The sequence below is a fragment of the Elephas maximus genome, chromosome 4 (assembly GCF_024166365.1).
Source record: "Elephas maximus indicus isolate mEleMax1 chromosome 4, mEleMax1 primary haplotype, whole genome shotgun sequence".
NCBI classification, from domain to species: Eukaryota; Metazoa; Chordata; class Mammalia; order Proboscidea; family Elephantidae; genus Elephas; species Elephas maximus.
The window spans coordinates 27,678,589-27,699,561 of NC_064822.1; the positions used below are offsets into that span (position 1 = coordinate 27,678,589).

The window sequence follows — 20,973 nt, forward strand, 5'->3', positions numbered from 1 at the left end:
AAGAGCCCCAGTGCACAACAGGTATGCACTTAGCTGCTAACCAAAAGGTTAACAGTTCAAACCCACCCAACCTCCTTTCTTCGGGAAAAATACTTGGAGATCTGCTCCCATAAAGACAGCCTAGAAAACCCTGTGGGGCAGTTCGATTCTGTCACATGGGGTCACTACGAGTCGAAAATCAACTCCACCTAACAACAACAACAATTAAACTGAACTTGGTGTCTTAGTCATCTAGTACTGCTATAATAGAAATACCACAAGTGGATGACTTTAATAAAGAGAAATTTATTCTCTCACAGTCTAGTAGGTTACAAGTCCAAATTCAGGGTGTCAGTTCCAGGGGGAGTCTTTCTTTTTTTATCAGCTCTGGAGAAAGGTCCTTGTCCTCAATCTTCTCCTGGTCGAGGAGCTTCTCAGGGCAGGGACCCCGGGTCCAAAGGACCCACTCTACTCCTGGTGCTGCTTTCTTGGTGGTATGAGGTCTCCAACTCTCTGCTTGCTTGTCTTTCCTTTTTATCTCTTGAGAGATAAAAGGTGGCGCAGGCCACACCCCAGAGAAACTCTCTTTACATCAGGATCAGGGAGGTGACCTCAGTAAGGGTGGTGTTACAATCCCACCCTAATCCTTTTTAACATAAAATTACAATCACAAAATGGAGGACAACCACAGAATACTGGGAATCATGGCCAAACCATGTTGATACACACATTTTTGGGGGGACATAATTCAATCCATGACACTTCGGTTCCAACATTTTAATCACTGTACCTCATACTGTTCAATCAAGAGTTTCAAAAAGCATGGAGCAATTCAAACTGCATTGCTCTCACCAAAAATAGCATTCCTGATAATATTAACAACTAATCATTAACAATAATATTCGGGTAGGAGCAAAAATATTTTGTAACATTAATAGAAACAAAAATTATCTTAAAATATCATTTATTTCTTCTTTGTCTTTTAAAAATTTACTGTTTGCGTGTTTTACAATTTATAAAAAATTAGCATAATGTACCATTTATAAGTGTGTGTGTGTTATATATATATATATATATATATATATATATATATATATATATATATATAAAAGAGCCACAGAAACCCTGGTGGCATAGTGGTTAAGTGCTACGGCAGCTAACCAAAGGGTCGGCAGTTCGAATCCACCAGGTGCTCCTTGGAAACTCTATGGGGCAGTTCTACTCTGTCCTATAGGGTCGCTATGAGTCGGAATCGACTCGACAGCAGTGGGTTGGGTATTAGAACCACTTGCTCAAAATACGGGGGCCCTGGTGGCACAGTGGTTAAGCATTTGGCTGCTAATCAAAGGTTGGTGGTTCAAATCCACTAGTTGCTCCTTGGAAACCCTATGGGGCAGTTCAACTCTGTTCTATGGAGTCGCTATGAGTTGAAATTGACTGGATGGCAATGGATTGGGGCTCAAAATACTTCTACTGATAAGATTGCACTGAAAAACATTTTTATAGACCAGTTTTTCCCAGAGTATGGCTTGAGGAGGATCTGAATCAGAATCACTATAGAGCTTGAAGCTCAGAAAACCTGATTTTGAGTATGGTTGGGCCCTGGAAACTGCATTTTTAACAAGTACCTTCAGATGATTCCGCTTAAGGTGACTCATGGGCTACATGTTGGAAAACATGGCACTGAAGGAAAGAAAAGGCATTCTGTGCAGACCATCACATCGGTTGCCCTCTTATCAACCCTGACTTATGGCAACCCCACATGTGCCAGAGTAGAACTGGGCTCTGTAGGGTGTTTGGTGGCTGATTTCTTGAAGTAGATTGGTAGGCTTTTCTTCTGATAAGCCTCTGGGTAAACTTGAACCTCCAAGCTTTTAGTTAACTGTTTGTACCACCCAGAGACACTGTGGAGGCCACACATGATTGTAAATAAAGCAATTCCACACATGCAGTGCCTATAGTCAGCTGTCTCCTTGCTAGTTTTGTTGAGGGAAGGAATTTGCAAAATTGACCTTGTTCTAGTGTATAAAATCTCTGATCCTTAGTGAAAACGTTATTTCCTGAAGCTGTGATTCTGCATCAACTGTCCCTGGCAGGGTTTTATAATGAGCCTGTTTTCTGCAATTCCAGCAGTGGTGGCATGTATTAATCATCATGGGAGCATTGGAGGGTAAACTCATGAAGAGGCTTCAGTAAATACAATTTCGTTTTGATTCATCAGAGAGACAAGCTTAGTTAATTCACTAAAAACATTCCCAGCAACTAGTACCCCTCTTAAGACACAGGCAAAGGGCCACTGCTCTGAGCCCAGCTTTTTAAAGGGCCACATAACACACACACACACGCATATGCATACATGAAAGAACACATGGGCAACTCCATCCGTTGGGATTTAGCGTTTAACAGGGCACAGCACAACTCTACACCTAAACATCTGCTCTTGTGACTAACACCATTCAGCTCCCACAGAAATGCGTCTGTACATCTTTTGCCTTATGTCCTCAATGTAAAAGCTGATCACATTCAAATGTTGCAATGGTTTGGGCTGTGCTTCTAAGAACACTGGAGATGGATCCTGCTTTAGAGAGCAGGGGGAAAAGGCATGTTAATCAGCTTGGCGCATCCTTCTTCTCCCATACCATGGATGCAGTATATTTCTGCCTTCCCTTACTGCGTCTTATCTCCCAGTAGTGCCTGGCACTCTTTCCCATTTCTCTAGTACATGGTTCTGGAGGTATTCAACAGTTAGGGAAGTCTTTGCAGCAGTTTCACGTGGCAACAAATGAAAACATTTTGCAATACTGAACAATTCCTATTACTCCTAACTTTGTACATATGTAAACCCAGACAAATCATTCATGAAATCTGATACCAACACTTTGTGTTGACAACTCGCTGTTCATTGAACAGTAGCACTGAAAATAATTTTATTTTCCAAAAAAATTAAGTAAAAATTTCAGCTTCATTTAAAATGTTTGTCTTCATTGTGTTTCTTTCCCCCTCTTAATTTTAATAGATAATTTGAGTATTTTAGAATAAAAGTAGCACTTCATACATAACATATATGAAAATGAGTTTAATTTTTAGATTTTCAACATTTAATATAGAATGTACTTTCATGAGATTCTTCATGAAAGTATATTCAAATTTTGGACACTTTTAATAGTTGCATTTTACTTGCAATCCTTTAGAACACAAATATGAGAGAATATTGATAATAACACAATTAGTGATTTTTGCTGAAATGACAAGAAAAATAAATTTAATGGAATAAATACATAATAACCTATTATGTCTCCTTCGTTTTATTACTCATCTAAACACTGCCAGCCCAACAACAGAATATCCAGACATGTGCAATAACAATTAAATGTACTTGTCTTTGATATATTGCCAACAAAAATGATAGTGTTACACGTAGTGGTTGATTTCTCATTAAGATGGTATATTTGTCAAGGTGGGAGGTTGGGACTGATTTTCTTTAACAGTTTTTTTTTTTTTTTAGCTCAATTTATCATTTTTTAAATATTTAGACATATGGTATGTGGGCGTTCATTTGTACTCTTGCCTTGGGCTAATTAATGTTGAGGGCAGGCCCGACAACCACAACAAAAGAAACAAGACAAAACAAACCAAAACAGAGACAAAACAACTAGAAGAGGTGTGTGAACTTGTAGTGGCCAGTATCATCTCCTTAGGCTCCTAAATCAAAGCTACTCAGTGTCATCCCGCTCTAGATAAGCTACTTACATACATGCTGTATCTACTCCGGAAAGAAAACAAAATTTTAGGCTTGCAGGGGCTATTCCAAGGCACACTGTTTTTCACTGCCACACCACTTCATCGTCCAGTGGAAAGGATGCTCTCCAGATTCAGGGACCCCTCAGAATGTTCAACAGGTCCTGGCTTTTCAGTGCCGGCTCACACATGAAGGCCAGCAAGAAGTACAGCTTTTTTTGCCATGATATTGGGGCTGTGAAGTTATCGTATGCCAGGTAACACTGAGATTCCACTTGTCTCCACCTGGGAAAAATGTCATCTACAGAAGGAAAGACAAACACATTGACCTTGAATTTTTTGTTGTTTAGTGGGAGCTTAAAGTTGTGCAACTACATATTTAGCTGAACGCAGTCAAGCTTTTAAAATTCTTTCTCTCTGCCCTTTCTATTTACCTTCAAGTTAGGTGATTCAGCACACAAACTCTGATGTCTGACTCAGTTCAAATCCTGCCTCCACACGTCACAGAGTTCAGGCAATTCTAGGCCCAGGTGTCCTCTTCTACAAAATGGATATGTACCCTAAAGAGTGACTGTGAGAATTGTATGAGTTAAGTGTCTAGAACAGTCCATTGGCATATAGTAAGTGCTGTGTAAGTATCAGGAGGCATCCCTGGTTGGCACAAATGGCTAAGCACTTGGCTGCTAAATGAAAGGTGGGCAGATTGAATCTGCCCAGAAGCACCTCGGAAGAAAGGCCTTCTGAAAAATCAGCCACTGAAAACCCTATGGAGCACAGTTCTACTCGGACACACATGGGGTTGCCATGAGTTGGAATCTACTTGACAGCAACTAGTTTGATTTGATTTTTTTTAACTATGAGGTAAAATTTTTAAATATCCTTAATTATGTCCCCATTTATAAGACTCTGGAAGACCACTTTCAAGAGATATGCCTTGAGCTGACTGCTACTGCAGGTCCAACCAGAATTTGTGACATTTGAACACTCTAAGTGTCCCCTTATCCTAGGCTTCAAACTATTTAAATTACACAATTAATTGGCATAAGACCTTTTTTTCCTTTTTCCTTTCCCCTAGCCCAAACTCCCTTCTAAACAGTATTTGTGTTCACCTAAAACATCGGAGTAGTTCCTGGGTGGAGCCAGTGGTTAAACCCCTCGACCCCTAACAGAAAAGTTGGACGTTCGTGTTCACCCAGGGTTGCCTCGAAAAAAAGGCCTGGCAATCTGCTTCCAAAAAACCAGACACTGAAAACCTTATGGAGCCAAGTTCTATTCTGACACACATGAGGTCACCATGAGTCCGAGCTGACTCCACGGCAACAGATGGTTACAACATCAAAGCACATTTAACGAGCGTCAAGGAAAAACAAAACGGAAGATGCCTAATCACTGGGCTCACTGTGTAGTCCTCGTATGCAGATCTGACCGCTCCTTCCCACCAGCTGCCGGCCTGCAGGGCTGCAGCCCAGCGACTTGGGCAAGCATTCACCTCCTCACGCTGGGGAGGCTTCTCTCTACAAACCAAACCCAAAACCCATTGCCCTCGAGTCGATTCCCACTCGTGGCAGCCCCAGCTATAGGTCAGAGGAGAACTGTCCCATAGGGTTTCCAAGGCTGTGATCTTTTCAGAAGCAGACTGCCACATCTTTCTCCCAGACTGGCTGGTGGGTTCAAGCCAACGACCTTTCACTAAGCAGCCCACCACCTAACCACTGCACCACCAGGGCTCCTTTCTCTCTACAAGCCCCCGGAGTTACTTTACTGCTACACACAAAAAGTCTATTCACAACTCCTCTCCTCCAAGCCCCCTCTCCCTTCAACACTATCCCAAAAGCGGGTGTAAAATTGGAGGGACAGGTGATGAAGCAGGTTAGACAAAACACGGACAAGGGAATGAAAGAAAGACCATGTGTTTACTGTTACCACACTGTTTTTTTTTTGTTTGTTTTTCCCCCAACGGAAGCCCTGCAAATCTCAAAACCCAGAGGTTTTTGGTCTAAAACTTGAAAAATCCTGATGTAAGAGATGAAAATGCTGTTTTTCAATCAGGCTCAGATTTCTGAAATAATGCTGTCCTTTTTGCGTGTTTTCGGGAAGGATGTTGGTAATATGGGTACAAAGTCTTTAGCAGAAACATAAAATAGTCATTCTATCGTCTTCAAGCTCCCTTGTGAATTTCTACAGATGATTTATAGATTTACTGGATTCCAGCAAGCTTTATATCAGATACCCTAAAACTCTTTCGATGAGGTATATTTGTTTTCCTGAGCTTTCTTAACAGGTTCGTAAGCTAGGCAAGGAGCATGTCTTTTCAATCAAATCCGATGCAGTTCTTGGCACAGGATTTTGCACGCAGGTGCTCCATAAATAGTTATTGTTGATTGTTAAAAAGAAAACAATGAAAATATAGTTAAACATGAAAAAATAGTAAGAAAACGGTAATGCTTAAAAATTAATTCTCTATTTTTTCTTAAAAATTGCATTTTTCACAATTACAACAAAGCATAAGCATCAAAACCCGAACAGCAATACTGTGCCTACGTGTACATCAATTCCTTAAAAAACTAGCTAAAATAATAATAATGAAAAAGAACACGCATCGTAAAAAGTAAAAATAATGAGGGTGATTCCCCCAGCACATGCAACCCGTCCTCAGGAGTGGCAGGGAGAAAGCCCTTTCCATTCCGTCTTTCTAGTTCCCTTGATTGTGGAGCCCCTAGTCATCTAGAAAACACTTCTCTGAAGCCCACCTGTGGCAACTAAGATCCTCTTGGTACAGGTGTGCATTATTTAGGGGATAGACTAAGTTCCTTAGCAAGGAAACCTCCAAATACAGTGACTTAAGTAAAGAGAAGTTTATTTCTCGGCCACAACAGTCTAGAGCTGAATAGCCTAGGTTAACCAAAAACCAAACACATTGCTGTCGAGTCGATTCTAACTCATAGCGACCCTGTAGGAAAGAGTAGAACTGCCCCATAGGGTTTCTAAGGAGCGACTGGTGGAATCAAACTACCCAGCTTTTAGTTAGCAGGCATAGCTCTTAACCACTGTGCCACCAGGGTTCTAAAGAGTAGAACTGCCCCATAAGGTTTCCAAGGCTGTAAATCTTCACAGAAGCTGACTGCCACATCTTTCTCCCGTGCAGCCACTGGTGGTTTCGAACAACTGACGTTTTGGTTAGCAGCCAATTGCTTTACCCACTGTGCCACCAGCATCCTTAGTCTAGGTCAGGGGTCAGCAAATCACCACCCTGGAGCCAAATCTGGCCTGCTGTTTCTGAAGTAGGCATGGTTTTCATATCTTCAAATGATTGGAAAAAATCAAAGGAAGAAAAATATTTTGTGGCACATGAAAATTATATAAAATTCAATCTTTAGTGTCCATAAAATACAGTTTTATTGAAATATAGGGACACAAATTTATTGACTCATTCATAGCAAGTATTGTCTCTGAATGCGTCTGCACTGCAGTGGCAGAGCTGAAGAATTGCAACAGAGCCCATAAGGTTTGCAAAGCCTGGAAACATTGACTGTTTGCCAAACCCAGGTCTAGGCTGGCAGGGCAGTTCTCACTCACTGTTTCCATTTAAGGCCCCAGGTTCCTTCCTGCTTGTGGCTCTGCTGTGCCTTAACGCTGTCGTCTGCTCAGCTGATGCTGGCCCATTGCCACTTCCATATTCCAGCACTCGGAAGCAGGGAAAGTTAAAAGGGAGGGCAAAAAAACTTCCTTCTAAGCACGTGAAGAAGTTGCACACATCACTTCTGCTCACATTCGTTTGGTGACTTCTTCACATATCCTACACAAACCAGAAAAAAAAAACCAAACCCAGTGCTGTTGAGTCGATTCCGACTCCTAGCGACCCTATAGGACAGAGTAGAACTGCCCCCTAGAGTTTCCAAGGAGCACCTGGTGGATTCAAACTGCCGACCCCTTGGCTAGCAGCCGTAGCACTTAACCACTACGCCACCAGGGTTTCCATAGCCTACACAGAGGTGGAAAATGGGAGCAGGGAGGATGAATTGGGGGGATCAACCGAAAGTTTGATGCAGCATGAAGCTCTACATTAATCAAATTTTAAAAAGCTGTGGAGGACCTTAAGTCTGTTAGCCTTCAAATGCAGGTAGTTCTACTAGCTTATGGTCAAAAGTCTTCTCCATATTAACACTTTGCACCACTCAGGGACCATAAATGTTCAGAGGAGAACAGTTAAATAGAGTGTGGACACTACATAAGCAGTTAGTTGTACAAACCATTAACGAGCTTGGCTGCTAACAGGAAGATTGGAAGGTTGAGTCCATCTAAAAGCACCTGGGAAGAAAGGCCTGGCAATCTATTTCTATAAAAATTCAGCTATGGAAAACCCTATGGAATACCATTCTACTTTGACACACAGAGTAGAACCTGCTTGAAAGCAACTGGTTATGTCACATTTAAAAAGAACGGGTTACATTTATCAGAAGCCCTGCTGACGCAGTGGTTAAGGGTTACGGCTGCTAACCGAAAGGTGAGCAGTTTGAATCCACCAGGCACTCCTTGGAATTTATACGGGGCAGTTCTACTCTGTCCTATAGGATAGCTATGAGTCAGAATCAACTCAACAGCAATGGGCTTGGTTTTTGGTTAATATGAAAGTTCTCTACGAAATTATAGAGTAGAAAAAAGCAAGTTGTAGCATAATACTTACATTGTGATTCCATTTATCTAAAAAAAAGTATTCAAAAACAAAACCATAAATTTTTGTTTGTATTCATGTATGTAATGCATAGAAAAACTTGAAAGAGTGCACATCAGGCCAGCAATACCCACCTCTGAATGGCTGCCTCTGGGGAATTCGACTGCGTGGAGGTAGCCGAAGGGGGGTTTTCACTTGTACTCTGTTATGATTGTTTGAGAGGGAATTTATGGAAAAGACCCCCTAAGACAGAAAGCGTTGTTTATCCTGTAATTAAAGTGAAATTATAAACAAAGCAAAAATGTTTGTGAGACACGTTGGTGCCAACGATTCTACTAGTTTGCTCATAGAGGAAACGGTAGAAGCATCTTTCATTGCCTGTTATGGTGTCCCACTATGTCCTCCAAGATACATCTCTGCAAGTCTAACTGGCCAAGTGTAGTGGGAACCTGCTATCCATTCATAAATTTACTATTTTATACCATTTGGGAGGAAAGTGACAGCCATTCCTGGCTTTGTAATTTATTTCATTGCCTATAAGTAGTAAATGGAAAAGGAAGTTTAAAAAACATTGGTTTTCAAAAACTTTGGCCCATGTTTGTTCTGAAATAGCAGGGTACATTGGTAACATACCAAAATGCTAAAACTGAAGCCCCTCTTTCTTTCTTTACTGAAACCAAAAAACCCATTGCCGTCAAGTCAATTCTGACTCATAGCAACCCTACAGGGTAGAATAGAACTGCCCCATAGGGTTTCCAAGGAGCAATTGGTGGATTCGAACTGCCAGCCTTTTGGTTAGCAGCCAAGTGCTTAACCACTGTGCCACCTTGCTTCTAAGAAGCATTCCGACTGCACTTCTTCCGAGACAGATTTGTTCATTTTTCTGGCAATCCATGGTATATTCAATATTCTTTGCCAATATAATTTAAAGGCATCGATTCTTCTCAGTCTTCCTTATTTGTTATCCAGCTTTTGCATGCATATGAGGTGAGTGAAAATACCATGGCTTGGGTCAGGTGCATCTACTTTAGTCCTCAAAGTAACAACTGTACTTTTTAACACTTTAGAGAGGTCTTTTGCAGCAGATTTGCCCAATGCAATTCCTTGACCGCTGCTTCCATGGCTGTTGATTGTGGATCCAAGTAAAATGAAATCCTTGACAGCTTCAAAATTTTCTCCATTTATTATGATGTTGCTTATTGGTCTATTTGTGAGGATTTTTGTTTTCTTTATGTTGAGGTATAATCCGTACTGAAGGCTGTAGTCTTTGATATTCATCAATAAGCGCTTCAAGTCCTCTTCCCTTTTAGCAAGCAAGGTGTGTTATCTGCATATCACAGGTTGTTAGTGAGTCTTCCTCCAAACCTGATGCCACATTCTTCTTCATATACTTGATCTTCTCCGATTATTTGTTCAGCATACAGATTGAATAAGTGTGGTGAAAGGATACAACCCTGATGCACACCTTTCCTGATTTTAAACCACTCAGTATGCCTTTGTTCTGTTTGAAGGACTGCCTCTTGGTCTATGTACAGGTTTCCCCTGAGCATAAATAAGTGTTCTGTAATAGGTAAAAATAATAGGTAGGTAACTCTTTATTCTTTGCAATGTTATCCTTAATTTGTTATGGTCCACCCAGTTGAGTTCCTTTGCATAGTCAATAAAACACAGGAAAACATCTTTCTGGCATCCTTTGCTTTCAGCCAAGACCCATCTGACATCAGCAATGATATCCCTCGCTCCACAGCCCCTTCTGAATCCAGCTTGAATTTCTGGCAGTTCCCTGTGGATGTACTGCAGCAACTACTTTCGAATCTTCAGCAAAATTTTACTTGTGTGTAATATTAATCATATTGTTCAATGATTTTCACATTTTGTCAGATCGCCTTTCTTTGGAATGGGGACAAATATGGGTCTTCCAGTCAGCTGGCCAAGTAACTGTCTTCCAAATTTCGTGGCATAGATGAGCAAGTGCTTCCAGCATTGCGTCCATTTGTTGAAACATCTCAGTTGGTATTCCATCGATTCCTGGAGCCTTGATTTTAGCCAATGCCTTCAGTGCAGCTTGGGCTTCTTCCTTCAATACCATCAGCTCTTGATCATATCCTACCTCTTAAAATACTGAATGTCAACGAATTCTTTTGGTACAGTGACTATATATATTCCTTCCATCTTCTTTTGATTCTTCCTGCATCATTCAGTATTTTGCCCGTGGAATCCTTCAATAGTGCAACCTGAGGCTTGATTTTTTTTCCTTCAGTTTGTTCAGTTTGAGAAATGCCGAGTGTGTTCTTCCCTTTTGGCTTTCTAACTCCAAGTGTTTGCACGTTCCGTTATAATACTATACTTTGTCTTCTCGAGCGGCCCTTTGAAATCTTCTTATGTTCAACTCTCTCACTTCACCATTTCTTCCATTCACTTTAGCTATTACATTCAAAAGCAAGTTTCAGAACCTCTTCTGACAACCACTTTGGTCTTTTCTTTCCTTCCTATCTTTTCAATGACCTTTTGCTTTCCTCATGTATGATGTCCTTGATGTCATCATACAACTCAACTGGTGTTCCGACATTAGTGTTCAGTGTGCCAAATCTATTCTTCAGATGGTCCCTAAACTCAGGTAGGATATTTTCAAGGTCATACTTTCTCTTGGACATGCTTTAATTTTTTTCCAGCTTCAACTTGAACTTGCATATTAGCAATTGATGGTCTGCTCCGCAATTGGCCCCTGGCCTTGTTCTGGCTGATGATATTGAGCTTCTCCATCGTCTCTTTCCACAGATGTAGTCGATTTGATTCTTGTGTATTCCATCTGGTGAGGTCCACATGTACAGTCACAGTTTATGTTGTTGAAAAAGATATTCCAATGAGTAGGTTGCTGGACTTACAAAATTCTATCATGTGATCTCCAGCATTGTTTCTATCATCAATGCCATATTTTTCAACTACTGATCCTTGTTCTTTGCTTGCAACTTTCTCATTTCAATCACCAGTAATTATCAATGCATTTTGATTGCATATTTGATCACATGTTTGATCAATTTCAGACTGCAGAAGTTGGTAAAAAAAAAAAAAAGAATCTTCAATTTCTTCATCTTTGGCATTACTAGTTGGTGCATAAATTTGAATAATAGTCATATTAACTGGTCTTCCTTGTAGGCATATGCATATTATCCTATCACTGACAGTGTTGTACTCCAGCATAGACCTTGAAATGTTCTTTTTGACATGCAGTTCCTCTTCAATTTGTCATTCCCAGCATAGTAGACCACGTGATTGTCTGACTCAAAATGGCTAATATCAGTCTGTTTCAGCTCACTAATGCCTAAGATACATCTATCTCAAGCGTTTCATTTCATTTTTGGCAATTTCCAATTTTCCTAGATTATATTGGATTCCATATTCTGATTATTAATGGATGTTTGCAGCTGTTTCTTCTCATTTTGAGTCACACCACATCAGCAAATGAAGGTCCCAGAAGCTTTAATCCATCCATGTCATTACGGTCTAATCTACTTTGAGGAGGCAGCTCTTCCCCAGCCCCTGAGGGGCCCATCTTCCAGCACTATATCAGACAATGTTCTGCTGCTATTCATAAGGTTTTCACTGGCCAATTTTTTAAAAGTAGATTGCCAGGTCCTTCTTTCTAGTCTGTCTTAGTCTGGAAGCTCGGATGAAACCTGTCCGCCAGCGTGATCCTGCTGATATTTGCAAATGGCGTAACTTCCAGCATCCCAGCAACAGGCATGCCACCACAGTAGACAAACTGACAGATGAGTGGTGGTAAAATCATGAAATACAGTTAAATACAAAACAGCACAATTCGTTTGCCTTATTCTAGCGTTTCGGTAGCTACAACATAAAAACAGTTCAATAAATCAGCAGAGGAGTGTGAAATGCAAGGAATTTATATACGTGCCTGTTGCTTTACCTCAGGAGAGCTGACCGGAAATTATGTCGGTGGGATATAATTACAGCTGGATTAATTATAATGTAGCCATCATCATTCATAGAGACCATAGAAGAGAAAGTGTTTCCTCCAATGAATTTTCAGTTCGGTCCCTTTTGTTGTGAAAGGTATTCGCGGAAAGTCCGTGGCTGAAACTCTGTGGGGTATTCTATCCTTAAGTCCCTACAGCAAAGTTTGCAGACTTAAGTTTATGCTGAGCGACACTACGGCAAGTCAAGCGCAGCGTCAACTACATGGTGGAAGCGTTAGCGCTATAACCCCGAGTTATGTAATAAAGAGACCTGAGGATATCCGGAAACCTTATCAAATGATACTCATCTCGCTGGTGCGAAAAAATGTAAACCTCCGTCCCTTTCTGCTTACTGTGCCACCGCAAGCATTTGCCTTCTTGTATTTTGAAAAATAGCATGTTTGAAGATTCTTGATGTTATTAGCCTTGGAAATAATAACTTTAGTGTATATTTTAACCACTTTTAGGCTATATAAAAGAAAGATGCTTAGGTGGTCCACCGCCTCAGCGCTAGCCTCCTTTAGAAGGGAAAAAGACAAATCTTTCAGATTTTGCAAAACCTACTTTCACTCTTAAGAGAGATGAAAGATGTCGCTGGGCAGCAGGGCGGGCGGAGAGAGCCAGGGTGCTTTCGCGCCTGGCGCCTTGGAGATCCTCTAGGCTGCCTAAAGTTCTGAGCTTCCGGAGGAACCTAAACTGCAGCTTTAGCTACTGGTGGATTTGAAGTGATGGTGAGGAGCAAATTAATCACCCATAAGCGATTCTAAGAGCCACTGTCTTTCTTTGCACTGTGTACCAGTTCGGTATTCTTCCAAGTTCCATCCCCTCTGCTCCGTGCGGATCCCTGTCTTTGAGCCCGCGGTCTCCTTCACATCCGGGCCACGCAGGTTGGTCACCTAGGCTTGCCGCGCCCCGAGCTTCTCCCACTCCCCACCCCTGCCCGGCGGCGAGCACAGCCTCTCCAGAGCTAATCCCGGGAGGTGAACGTGTGCCTGGCCTTGACTAAGACATCCAGGACCTCGGAAGGCCAGCGATACCAGAAAAGAGGCTCCCGGGGCTCAAGCATGTCAGTCAATACCTTCATGCGATGTAGGCGTAAATCCGCGCTCTAACTTCACTCTACTAATCGTAAGGAAATGTGGGCCGCGTCACAGTGGCCTCTCCCGCCTAGCCACGCGTAGTGAAATCTCCGGCACTCCAGTCAGCTGGGACACCGGATTTGCATCGCAGCCTCTCAGCTCCTGGAGCCAGAGCCGGGCGCTCCCGGCGGCTTGTCCAATTTGTCCCCTAAGTGCGAAGGAACTAGCCCCTTTTGCTCAGCGACTGCGAGGCCAGCAGATCTGGAAGCCGCATGCAAGTGGGGAAACTTGGTGGGCCGGGGGCGCCCGAGCAGCGTCCGTAGCCACAGCTCCTCTGCCAGGGGTTAACAGCAGCCCCGGCGGCCGGGCGCGCGCGGAGGTTTCCTCTCCGCTGTCCCGGGAACGTGGATACCGCGATCGCAGGATGTTCGCCGGCTGGGCCCGGCAGTCAGGAAACATGAGAAGGCCTCGGTATTCCTGTTCCGGGGCCGCGCGCGCCCGTCTGGGTAAATAAAGCCGAGACGACGGCGGTGGCGGCGGTGTGCGCGCTGGAGCCCGCGCGAAGAACATGCGGCGGGGATGGGAGTGCGCCTAGCCTCGACCAGGGAGAGCCAGCCGCCCAGCCGCAGGCCGCCGGCCCGGCCGCCACTGGTACAGCCCTCGCGTCGGGGCGTCCCCACCCGGGGCTCGCGGGACAAGAGGGTCGCTCTCGCTCCAGAGCCGCTCATTCCCTATGGCCTGAGCTCACTGGGCGCTCCCTGCCCTTCCCCCCACCTCTGGCCCGAGGTCTGGTGGAGACAAGGCCTGGCTGGCGCCAAAGGCTGGCCCGAGGGTCTCCGCGGAGCTAGGGAGCCCACCTGGCCGCGCAGCCTTTGCTTTGAAATTATTCGCGGGCGTTGGGCGGGGCTGTTCCTCAGGGAGTGAGCTCCCCAGAGGCACTTGGAGTGGATTGGTAAGTAGAGCGACCAGGGCCGGAGAAGAGGCACTGGGGACCTCGCGCTGGCTCCTGGGGAGGGTTAGGAGCCGCCGCCCGCTATGCGCCGGGGCATTGACATGCCCCCGGGGCCCGGGTGCGAAAGGCCAGATCTCTCAGACCTTTCCCGCCCGCTCCCACTGAGCCTACTCCCTGCACATCTGGTTCCCGACAGAACCAGATTGTGTGGTTGAGGTCGCGCTATGTGTGCTTGGGGCAGCCTGGGAAGGGTCCCAGATGGCAAGCCTTGCCGCGGCTTCGCTAGGAAAAACATGCCGTTGCACCTAGAAGGACAAGGCTGGGGTGAGGGGAGGCGCTGGGGCTGCGGAACAGGGTGTTTTACAAATAGAGCAGCGTGAATACAAATCACTGAGCGCACTGATTCAAAAAGGGGAAAAAAGGCGAGTCCTGTGTCTAGAACCGGGGCTGCAAGCATAAAAATGTATTTTAACACTTATCGCTAAGAGTGTGTACACATTTGCAGTCACGTACCTGTCTGCGCAGGGAGGACTCAGTCCTAAGACACGCCGGGTAGCCAGCAGAGGTCTGACTTCACCTCCCCACAAATATCGACGGTAGCCGTTACTTAATCGCTGTGGTCACAGCCCTAAATGTAGCTCGTGGCTGCTGCTGTTGTGGCCGGCGGGCCGTGCGGGGGGCGCTGGCGATTGTGGGCGCTTGGTGAGGCAGAGAGTGTGTGCGTGGGGGGTGGCAGCCCACGCCGCGGCGGGGCGGGGTGAAGGGGCACTGGTAACGAAGGGGAGGCCGCTCGGTGAAAGGGGAGCTGCCCCGAGGCGCAAGGCGGGGAGATGGGGCGGGTGAGGACAGCTGCGCGCCTCAGGGCGGTAACTCATCTGCTGGTCCACGGCACGAACTTGCCCGTGACGCCCGCAGGCGGCTAGCAGAGGCTCCCGGCCGCCGCGACTCCGGAGGTGAGCTGGAGGCTTTCCCCCGAGGTAGCAGCCACAGCCGCTGCGCAGCTACCGGGGCCGCTTGCTCCGAAACGCAGAGGAGATGGGCCCGGCGGTGCGCAGACCGCCCTGCACAACTACCTCCTTCGGCTTCTGACACCCTTCCAGCCTCTGATATACTTCCTCGCGACCCCAGGGAGGGGGCGGATGTGGAGGGACTCCAAGCTTTCCTTTCGTAGAGGCGCAGTGGAAGAGGGCAATACTGACCGCGGGCTCGGGGGACCTGCTGGGACCCTGTGCGTCCTGAGGAGGGGCTGAGGTATGGTAGGAAGACCGGGGATAGGAATGTTTCGCATTTGTCCCTGACACCCCCCCCTCCCCCGCTTAACTTTCCTGTTCTGGAGTCCATTCCTAACTTTTCCCGCCTTCACCCTCCACCCCGGCGGACCTTAACCCGAAGACGGGCTCCGAGGTTTCAGCCAAACCAGTCAGGATCTAGAAAACATGAAGATCCCGCAAATCTGGGCATGGCCAGGCGCTCATTTACCGGATCTTATAGATACAGTTGCTCATGCTACCCACAATATTCCCCCCCTTCCAACTCCTCCTTACCCTCGATTAAAGGACTCGGAGAGGCTTTAGTCTTCTCTTGAAATTGAAGAACCACGAACGACTCTCCGCACATCCCGTTCAGCTATCTAGAGTGTGCTTCTCCCAGATTAAAACCCAGACCGAGAGGCTAGTTTGTAAATTACTTCCTTTTTGTCCTGCGGCTAAATTATTCCTGGTTGAGGTTCCCTGGGGAACTCGGTTCCCGGGTTAAGAAGGAGAGCAAGGGCCCCGTGAGTGGGCTGCCGGCATTACCCAAGGGTGCCCCGGGAGTGTGCCGGGGTGGGAATGTACCAAGGTCTGGAGAGGTGTGGGTTCCTCGTCCAGGTGCGCGGCTCCTCCCCTCGGCCCCGCAGCCCAGCGCCAAATTCGGAGCCCGGGACTCGCAGGAATCCGAGCACTTTCCCTGAGTAACGTGATGCACTTCATCTCCTAGAACCCAAGCCCAGCTGAGCCCGGCGGCCTGGTCCCAAGGCGCTGCAGCGCCGCGCGCCCCCGCCAGCTCGCATCATGAACACCATCGTCTTCAACAAGCTCAGCGGCGCCGTGCTTTTTGAGGACAGCGGAGCTCCGGAACGGGAGAGGGGCAGCAGGCCCTATGGCGCCGTCCTGGACAGTCCCCACGCACGCACCGAAGTAGGCATTCCCGACGGCCCGCCCCTCAAGAACAACCTCGGCCTGAGACACCGGAGGACAGGGTATGCTCATTCCTCCTGGGACCCCTGACCTGTTAATCCGCCTGCAGCCGGTAGGGATGGGCGAGCGGCGTGGGAGTGCCAGTGACAAACAGTTTTCCCGGGAGGGCAGGCCTCCTCCTCCTCTCGCGCGTCTCATTGTAAGGTTTTAGTCTCTCAAAATATGAAGGGGTCAATTAGTCAGGACAGTTCAAAAGAACACTAGGAGCTGCCCCTAAGCCCTCCGATACCTGGACCTCGGGAGTAGGGGGTTACTTGTCCCTCTCAGGACCCGCGGTTGCAGACGCGCGGCTGAGGGCGAGGCAGACAGTACTGGCCAGGATGCGTAGAAAGAGGGAAAAACCCCTACGCGTGACACAGTGCAGGGCCAAGCAGTCGGGAATTCCCAAGTCAGGTCAACGTGGGCAGGACCTGTGGGCCCCCTGTCTTCTAAGAAGAGGACATCGCCACGGCCTCACCGCGTGGCTGGCCATCCGCAAGGTGTTGAGAAGGTCGGCTCGCCGCAGAACGCCCAGGGCGCGCGGACCTGGCTCTGCTGAGCACTCTGCGAGCGCGGAGGGAGAGGCTGTGTGCCTGTAGTGTTTTGGCTTAGATGGATGAGGGGGCCGGTGGGGTACGGGAGGTCCGGGGTGGGAAAGCTGCTAGAACTGCTGCCTGCCTGTGCGTGAAGGGCTGTCTGTATCCCCGCCAGACCTTAGCGGCTTCTGGAGCGCCCCGCTGGGGGAGGGGCGATCGTTCTGGCTGTTTCGACCTTAACGATTGCATCAGCTGCTTGTTCTGCGGCGTTGCTGGTTAGTAAAATAGAGATTAGGTTTCGTCAAAATGTTACTACCATTCCATTCCGGTGGAATTGCATTTCAAAGTATTTAAAGAGGCAAAAGCCCAGGAGGCTGCGGCGCAGGCGCGCGAGCCTTTCGGAACCGCGGGGCGCGCGGGCGGCGGCGCGGCGACACCTCCCGGAGCAGCCCGGGAGCGCAGCGCCCGCCGCCGGCTCCCGACCTCTGCTGCCTCTGTCTCGGGTCCTTTAAACATGGTTTTCCCTGAGGTCTTTTTACTTTACCTGATGGGACAGAGCTTTCCATTTAACTCTTCCTTGTGCCAGGAAACTGTCCCTAGAGTGTTAGGCTCTGCATCCTTCCTACACAAACGCTATTCCTTTGGCTAGTTCCTTTTTCCAGAGGATCAAAAGAAATAGGAGGGAGCAAGATAGGAGTGCGTGTGGCGGGGCGGCCGTCATCCCTTGCTTTATCCCCGCTGTCCTGAGGGCGATCTTTCCCTTAACCTCCGGCGACCGTAAGCCCCGGATGGCAGGGGGGCGTTTCCTGAAGGACGTTAGAGAGCCTGCAGCCCCGACGTCGCCCGCAAGGCCAAGGCCACAGAGGGCGCGTTGCCCGGCGCAGGGAAGGATGTCAGTGGGTGCTGCTGCCCAGGTCACTTAGCCGTTGTCTCCTAAACCTCTAACCTCGGATAACTGGGTTCAAAATACCCCCTTTCAAAGATAAACCAAGCATCCCCAGTGCCACATGACCCCCGGGACAACCAGGCTATTTCAAAGAGAGATGTGGCGGAAACGACACCCCCACCCAGAAACAGACGTAATAGTGTGGCTCCAATCCTTGCTTTGCTCCAGCCTCGGCTCACCCGCCCCCCCACCTCCCCGCGCGCAGGTCGTGGCGCAGATCCAGGCTGGATGCCCTGGGGTGCTGGGTGGGGGCTCGACGTCCCTTCCGGGCCAAGCTAGGGGCTACCGCGTCTGAGATGCGCGAAGGCATAGAGGATCCCGGCGGGCAGCCCACAGACGGGGCCGCTCACCAGGGCCTCCTCCTCCACCCGTGTCCCAGGACCCGGCAGAATGGCGGGAAGGTGAGGCACAAGCGGCAAGCCCTGCAAGACATGGCGCGGCCCCTCAAGCAGTGGCTTTACAAGCATCGTGACAACCCGTACCCCACGAAGACCGAGAAGATACTCTTGGCCCTCGGCTCGCAGATGACGCTAGTTCAGGTAATCCGGCCCCACCAAGCTCCCCACCCATCTCCCGGCACTTGGCGTTTGTGCAGCTTTCCAAGTGGCTCTTCTCCCTGGGGAAGGATGGAGGTGGGGCGGGTGGGAGAGAGGCCCAGGCCGGATGCTCTGGCAGCGGATTGCTGCTGTTGAGGATGAGGAGTTGGCATAGGTGCAGAGTTCTTCTATTTTAGGAAGAGTTTCCTGGTTTCATCTCATCCTTATCTATCAGTTCAGTGGGAAAGCCTGGTCCGGGAGGACTTGCATGATGTTTTATTAGAGGGAAGTGAAAAGTCAGTTGCAGAGTTATGAGAAGGTAGCTGGGAATCTGGGCTCACCAACCATATATAGATGTATACAGATACTACTACCCGCGGCGATTTTCAGGCTTTAGTGTGCATCAGAATCGCCCAGAGAGCTTGTTAAAACACAAACTGCTGGATCCCAGCCCAGAGTTGCTGATTCAGTCGGTCTGGGGTGGGAACAATAATTTGCATTTCTAACATGCTCTCAGGAGATGCTGAAGCTGCTGGTCCTGTACCACACCGGACCTTACACAATGAACCCGGTATTAAGGCCCCATATTAAAATCAAGTACAACTTTCACAATTGCTATTAACCAACAGAACTAGGAGATGGGGTCAAAGGACAAGAAGTGGTTTCCGGATTTTTGTTTTTTCAATAGGAGGCATTGTAGGCATCAGCTGCAACCCACAACGCTTGGTTGCTTGTATGCTTGGACTGGTTAGAGAAAAGAGAGATTTCAGATGGTTGGGTTACTTTGTCACGTGTAGAGAAATGGTGTAGGCCTGTTTCTTCTCTAGCAAACAGCACTTTCCTACATTTGACTAGCCTTCCTACATAACCTTATCTGATATCATAACAACACGATGAGGCGGGGCAGCCATCCACATTTTACCTATCACTTAACCAAGGCAGGTGGCAGTTAAGTGTTAGTAAGGGCCAGAGATGGGCCTGGAAATAAAATAATTCTAGATCAAATGCTGTTGCTGTCACATCCCGGTTTTCTTAAACAAATATGGTGACATGAACATTTCTACATGCAAAGAGAGCAAACTTTATTCAGAAAGAGGAGGAAGCGCTGGATGAGCTGATAAGTTTGATATATTATAGTAGTTGCATTTGTGAAATTTGGGACATTTCATTAAATTTCCAATAAGAGAGGAATCCTAAAATAAAAAGCAATATTTAACTAAGATAAAAGTAAAACATTACATTTGCTTTCCGAAGTATTTAGAGTTGTCATTTAGGAATTACTGGAAAGTTTGACAAAGCATGAAAATTCAGGCTTATCAAAACTATCATGTGCTTTGTCTACTGTTCAGAAAATAACTATAGAGAAGAACTTCTGCTTTCCTTCACATTAACAGCCAATAGTATTAGTAGTCATTTGCTGTGCCACTGGAGGGGAAAATTAATATAGTGTTCTTGGCTAAATAATATAAAACTATGAACTTTTCAACGATTTGCAAAAATAGTTTCTAGATCAGTTATTCCAGTCAGAAAAACTTGACTTATGAAAATAAGTGCATGGGTTCAAATTTCAGTTTAAATAAGTAGGCTATTTATTTTTAAAATACACTAATTCATAGAGCTATTTGTATATTTCACAATGTTGTCAACAATAAACATTAGATTATATTGGTTGATTATATAGTTCCATATTTTATGCTTGACATTCTCTCATACAGAAAGCAAAAAACATTTATGAAATATCTTAGAGCATTTTTTAAAATTGTGAAACAGCATTTATTATTAGCAGAGACATTTAAATTTTCTTGCTTAGTAGTTTTGTCAAGCGGCAACACAAGCAGTCATAATTTTGATACAGAGTGAAATTATTTGATCCCGGTATATGATGGTTCAAATACAAATAACAGTTCTTTTTGCATTTAGGTTGTGGTAAGACTATTTTTCTTATTTACATGAAATTTCTCTTCAATTCAAAACTCTTTTCTTTCTGATACTAGTCCTCAGAAAATAAAAAGGCCCAAAACTGTGTAACTTCAAATGGCACAGAGATAATTATTTATAATAATGAGTGGTACCTGTATAATGATTTGCAAATTTTACCATAAATGAAGTTGATTTCTGGGACTTTAAAAAGTGGGAAAAAATTGAAGTATATAGTATAACTGAGAGTATATGTATATATATATATATATGTATGTATGTATATGACATCCACAACAAATTCTGACTTTATGGGAAACCAAATCAATTATATAAATATTTTACATTTCGGGGCGGGGGGAGGGGGGGAGAGATGGAACAACAATCTGAATAAAGCTTTTCTTCCCTGCAAATGAGTCCTCCAT

General features: G+C 46.1%; 1 protein-coding gene and 1 long non-coding RNA gene across 17 annotated transcripts in view; one reads left to right on the plus strand and one right to left on the minus strand.

The window, feature by feature from the left end:
* Positions 1–1,063: 1,063 nt before the first annotated feature.
* LOC126074900 (uncharacterized) lies at positions 1,064–18,350 on the minus strand. 6 transcript variants are annotated; one of them, XR_007517058.1, is made up of 4 exons: positions 15,942–18,350; positions 8,524–8,656; positions 4,152–7,513; positions 1,064–4,018 (listed from the first exon to the last, which is right to left on the minus strand). It is a non-coding gene; the product is annotated as an uncharacterized LOC126074900 (long non-coding RNA). The 6 variants fall into 6 exon arrangements; XR_007517056.1 differs by having other exon boundaries at positions 14,911–18,350; XR_007517059.1 differs by having other exon boundaries at positions 4,152–4,288; positions 7,294–7,513; positions 8,524–18,332.
* The window catches only part of MKX (mohawk homeobox), an 81,449-nt gene continuing 73,783 nt past the window's right edge, over positions 13,308–20,973 (plus strand). For 2 of the 11 annotated variants that reach the window (XM_049881755.1, XM_049881758.1), the window contains exons 1-3: positions 15,191–15,350; positions 16,375–16,636; positions 18,475–18,634. In XM_049881755.1, coding sequence (XP_049737712.1) covers positions 16,449–16,636; positions 18,475–18,634 — 348 coding nt within the window. In that variant the 5' untranslated portion in view covers positions 15,191–15,350; positions 16,375–16,448. The other 9 variants (XM_049881756.1, XM_049881759.1, XM_049881749.1 and 6 more) reach the window with 8 other exon arrangements.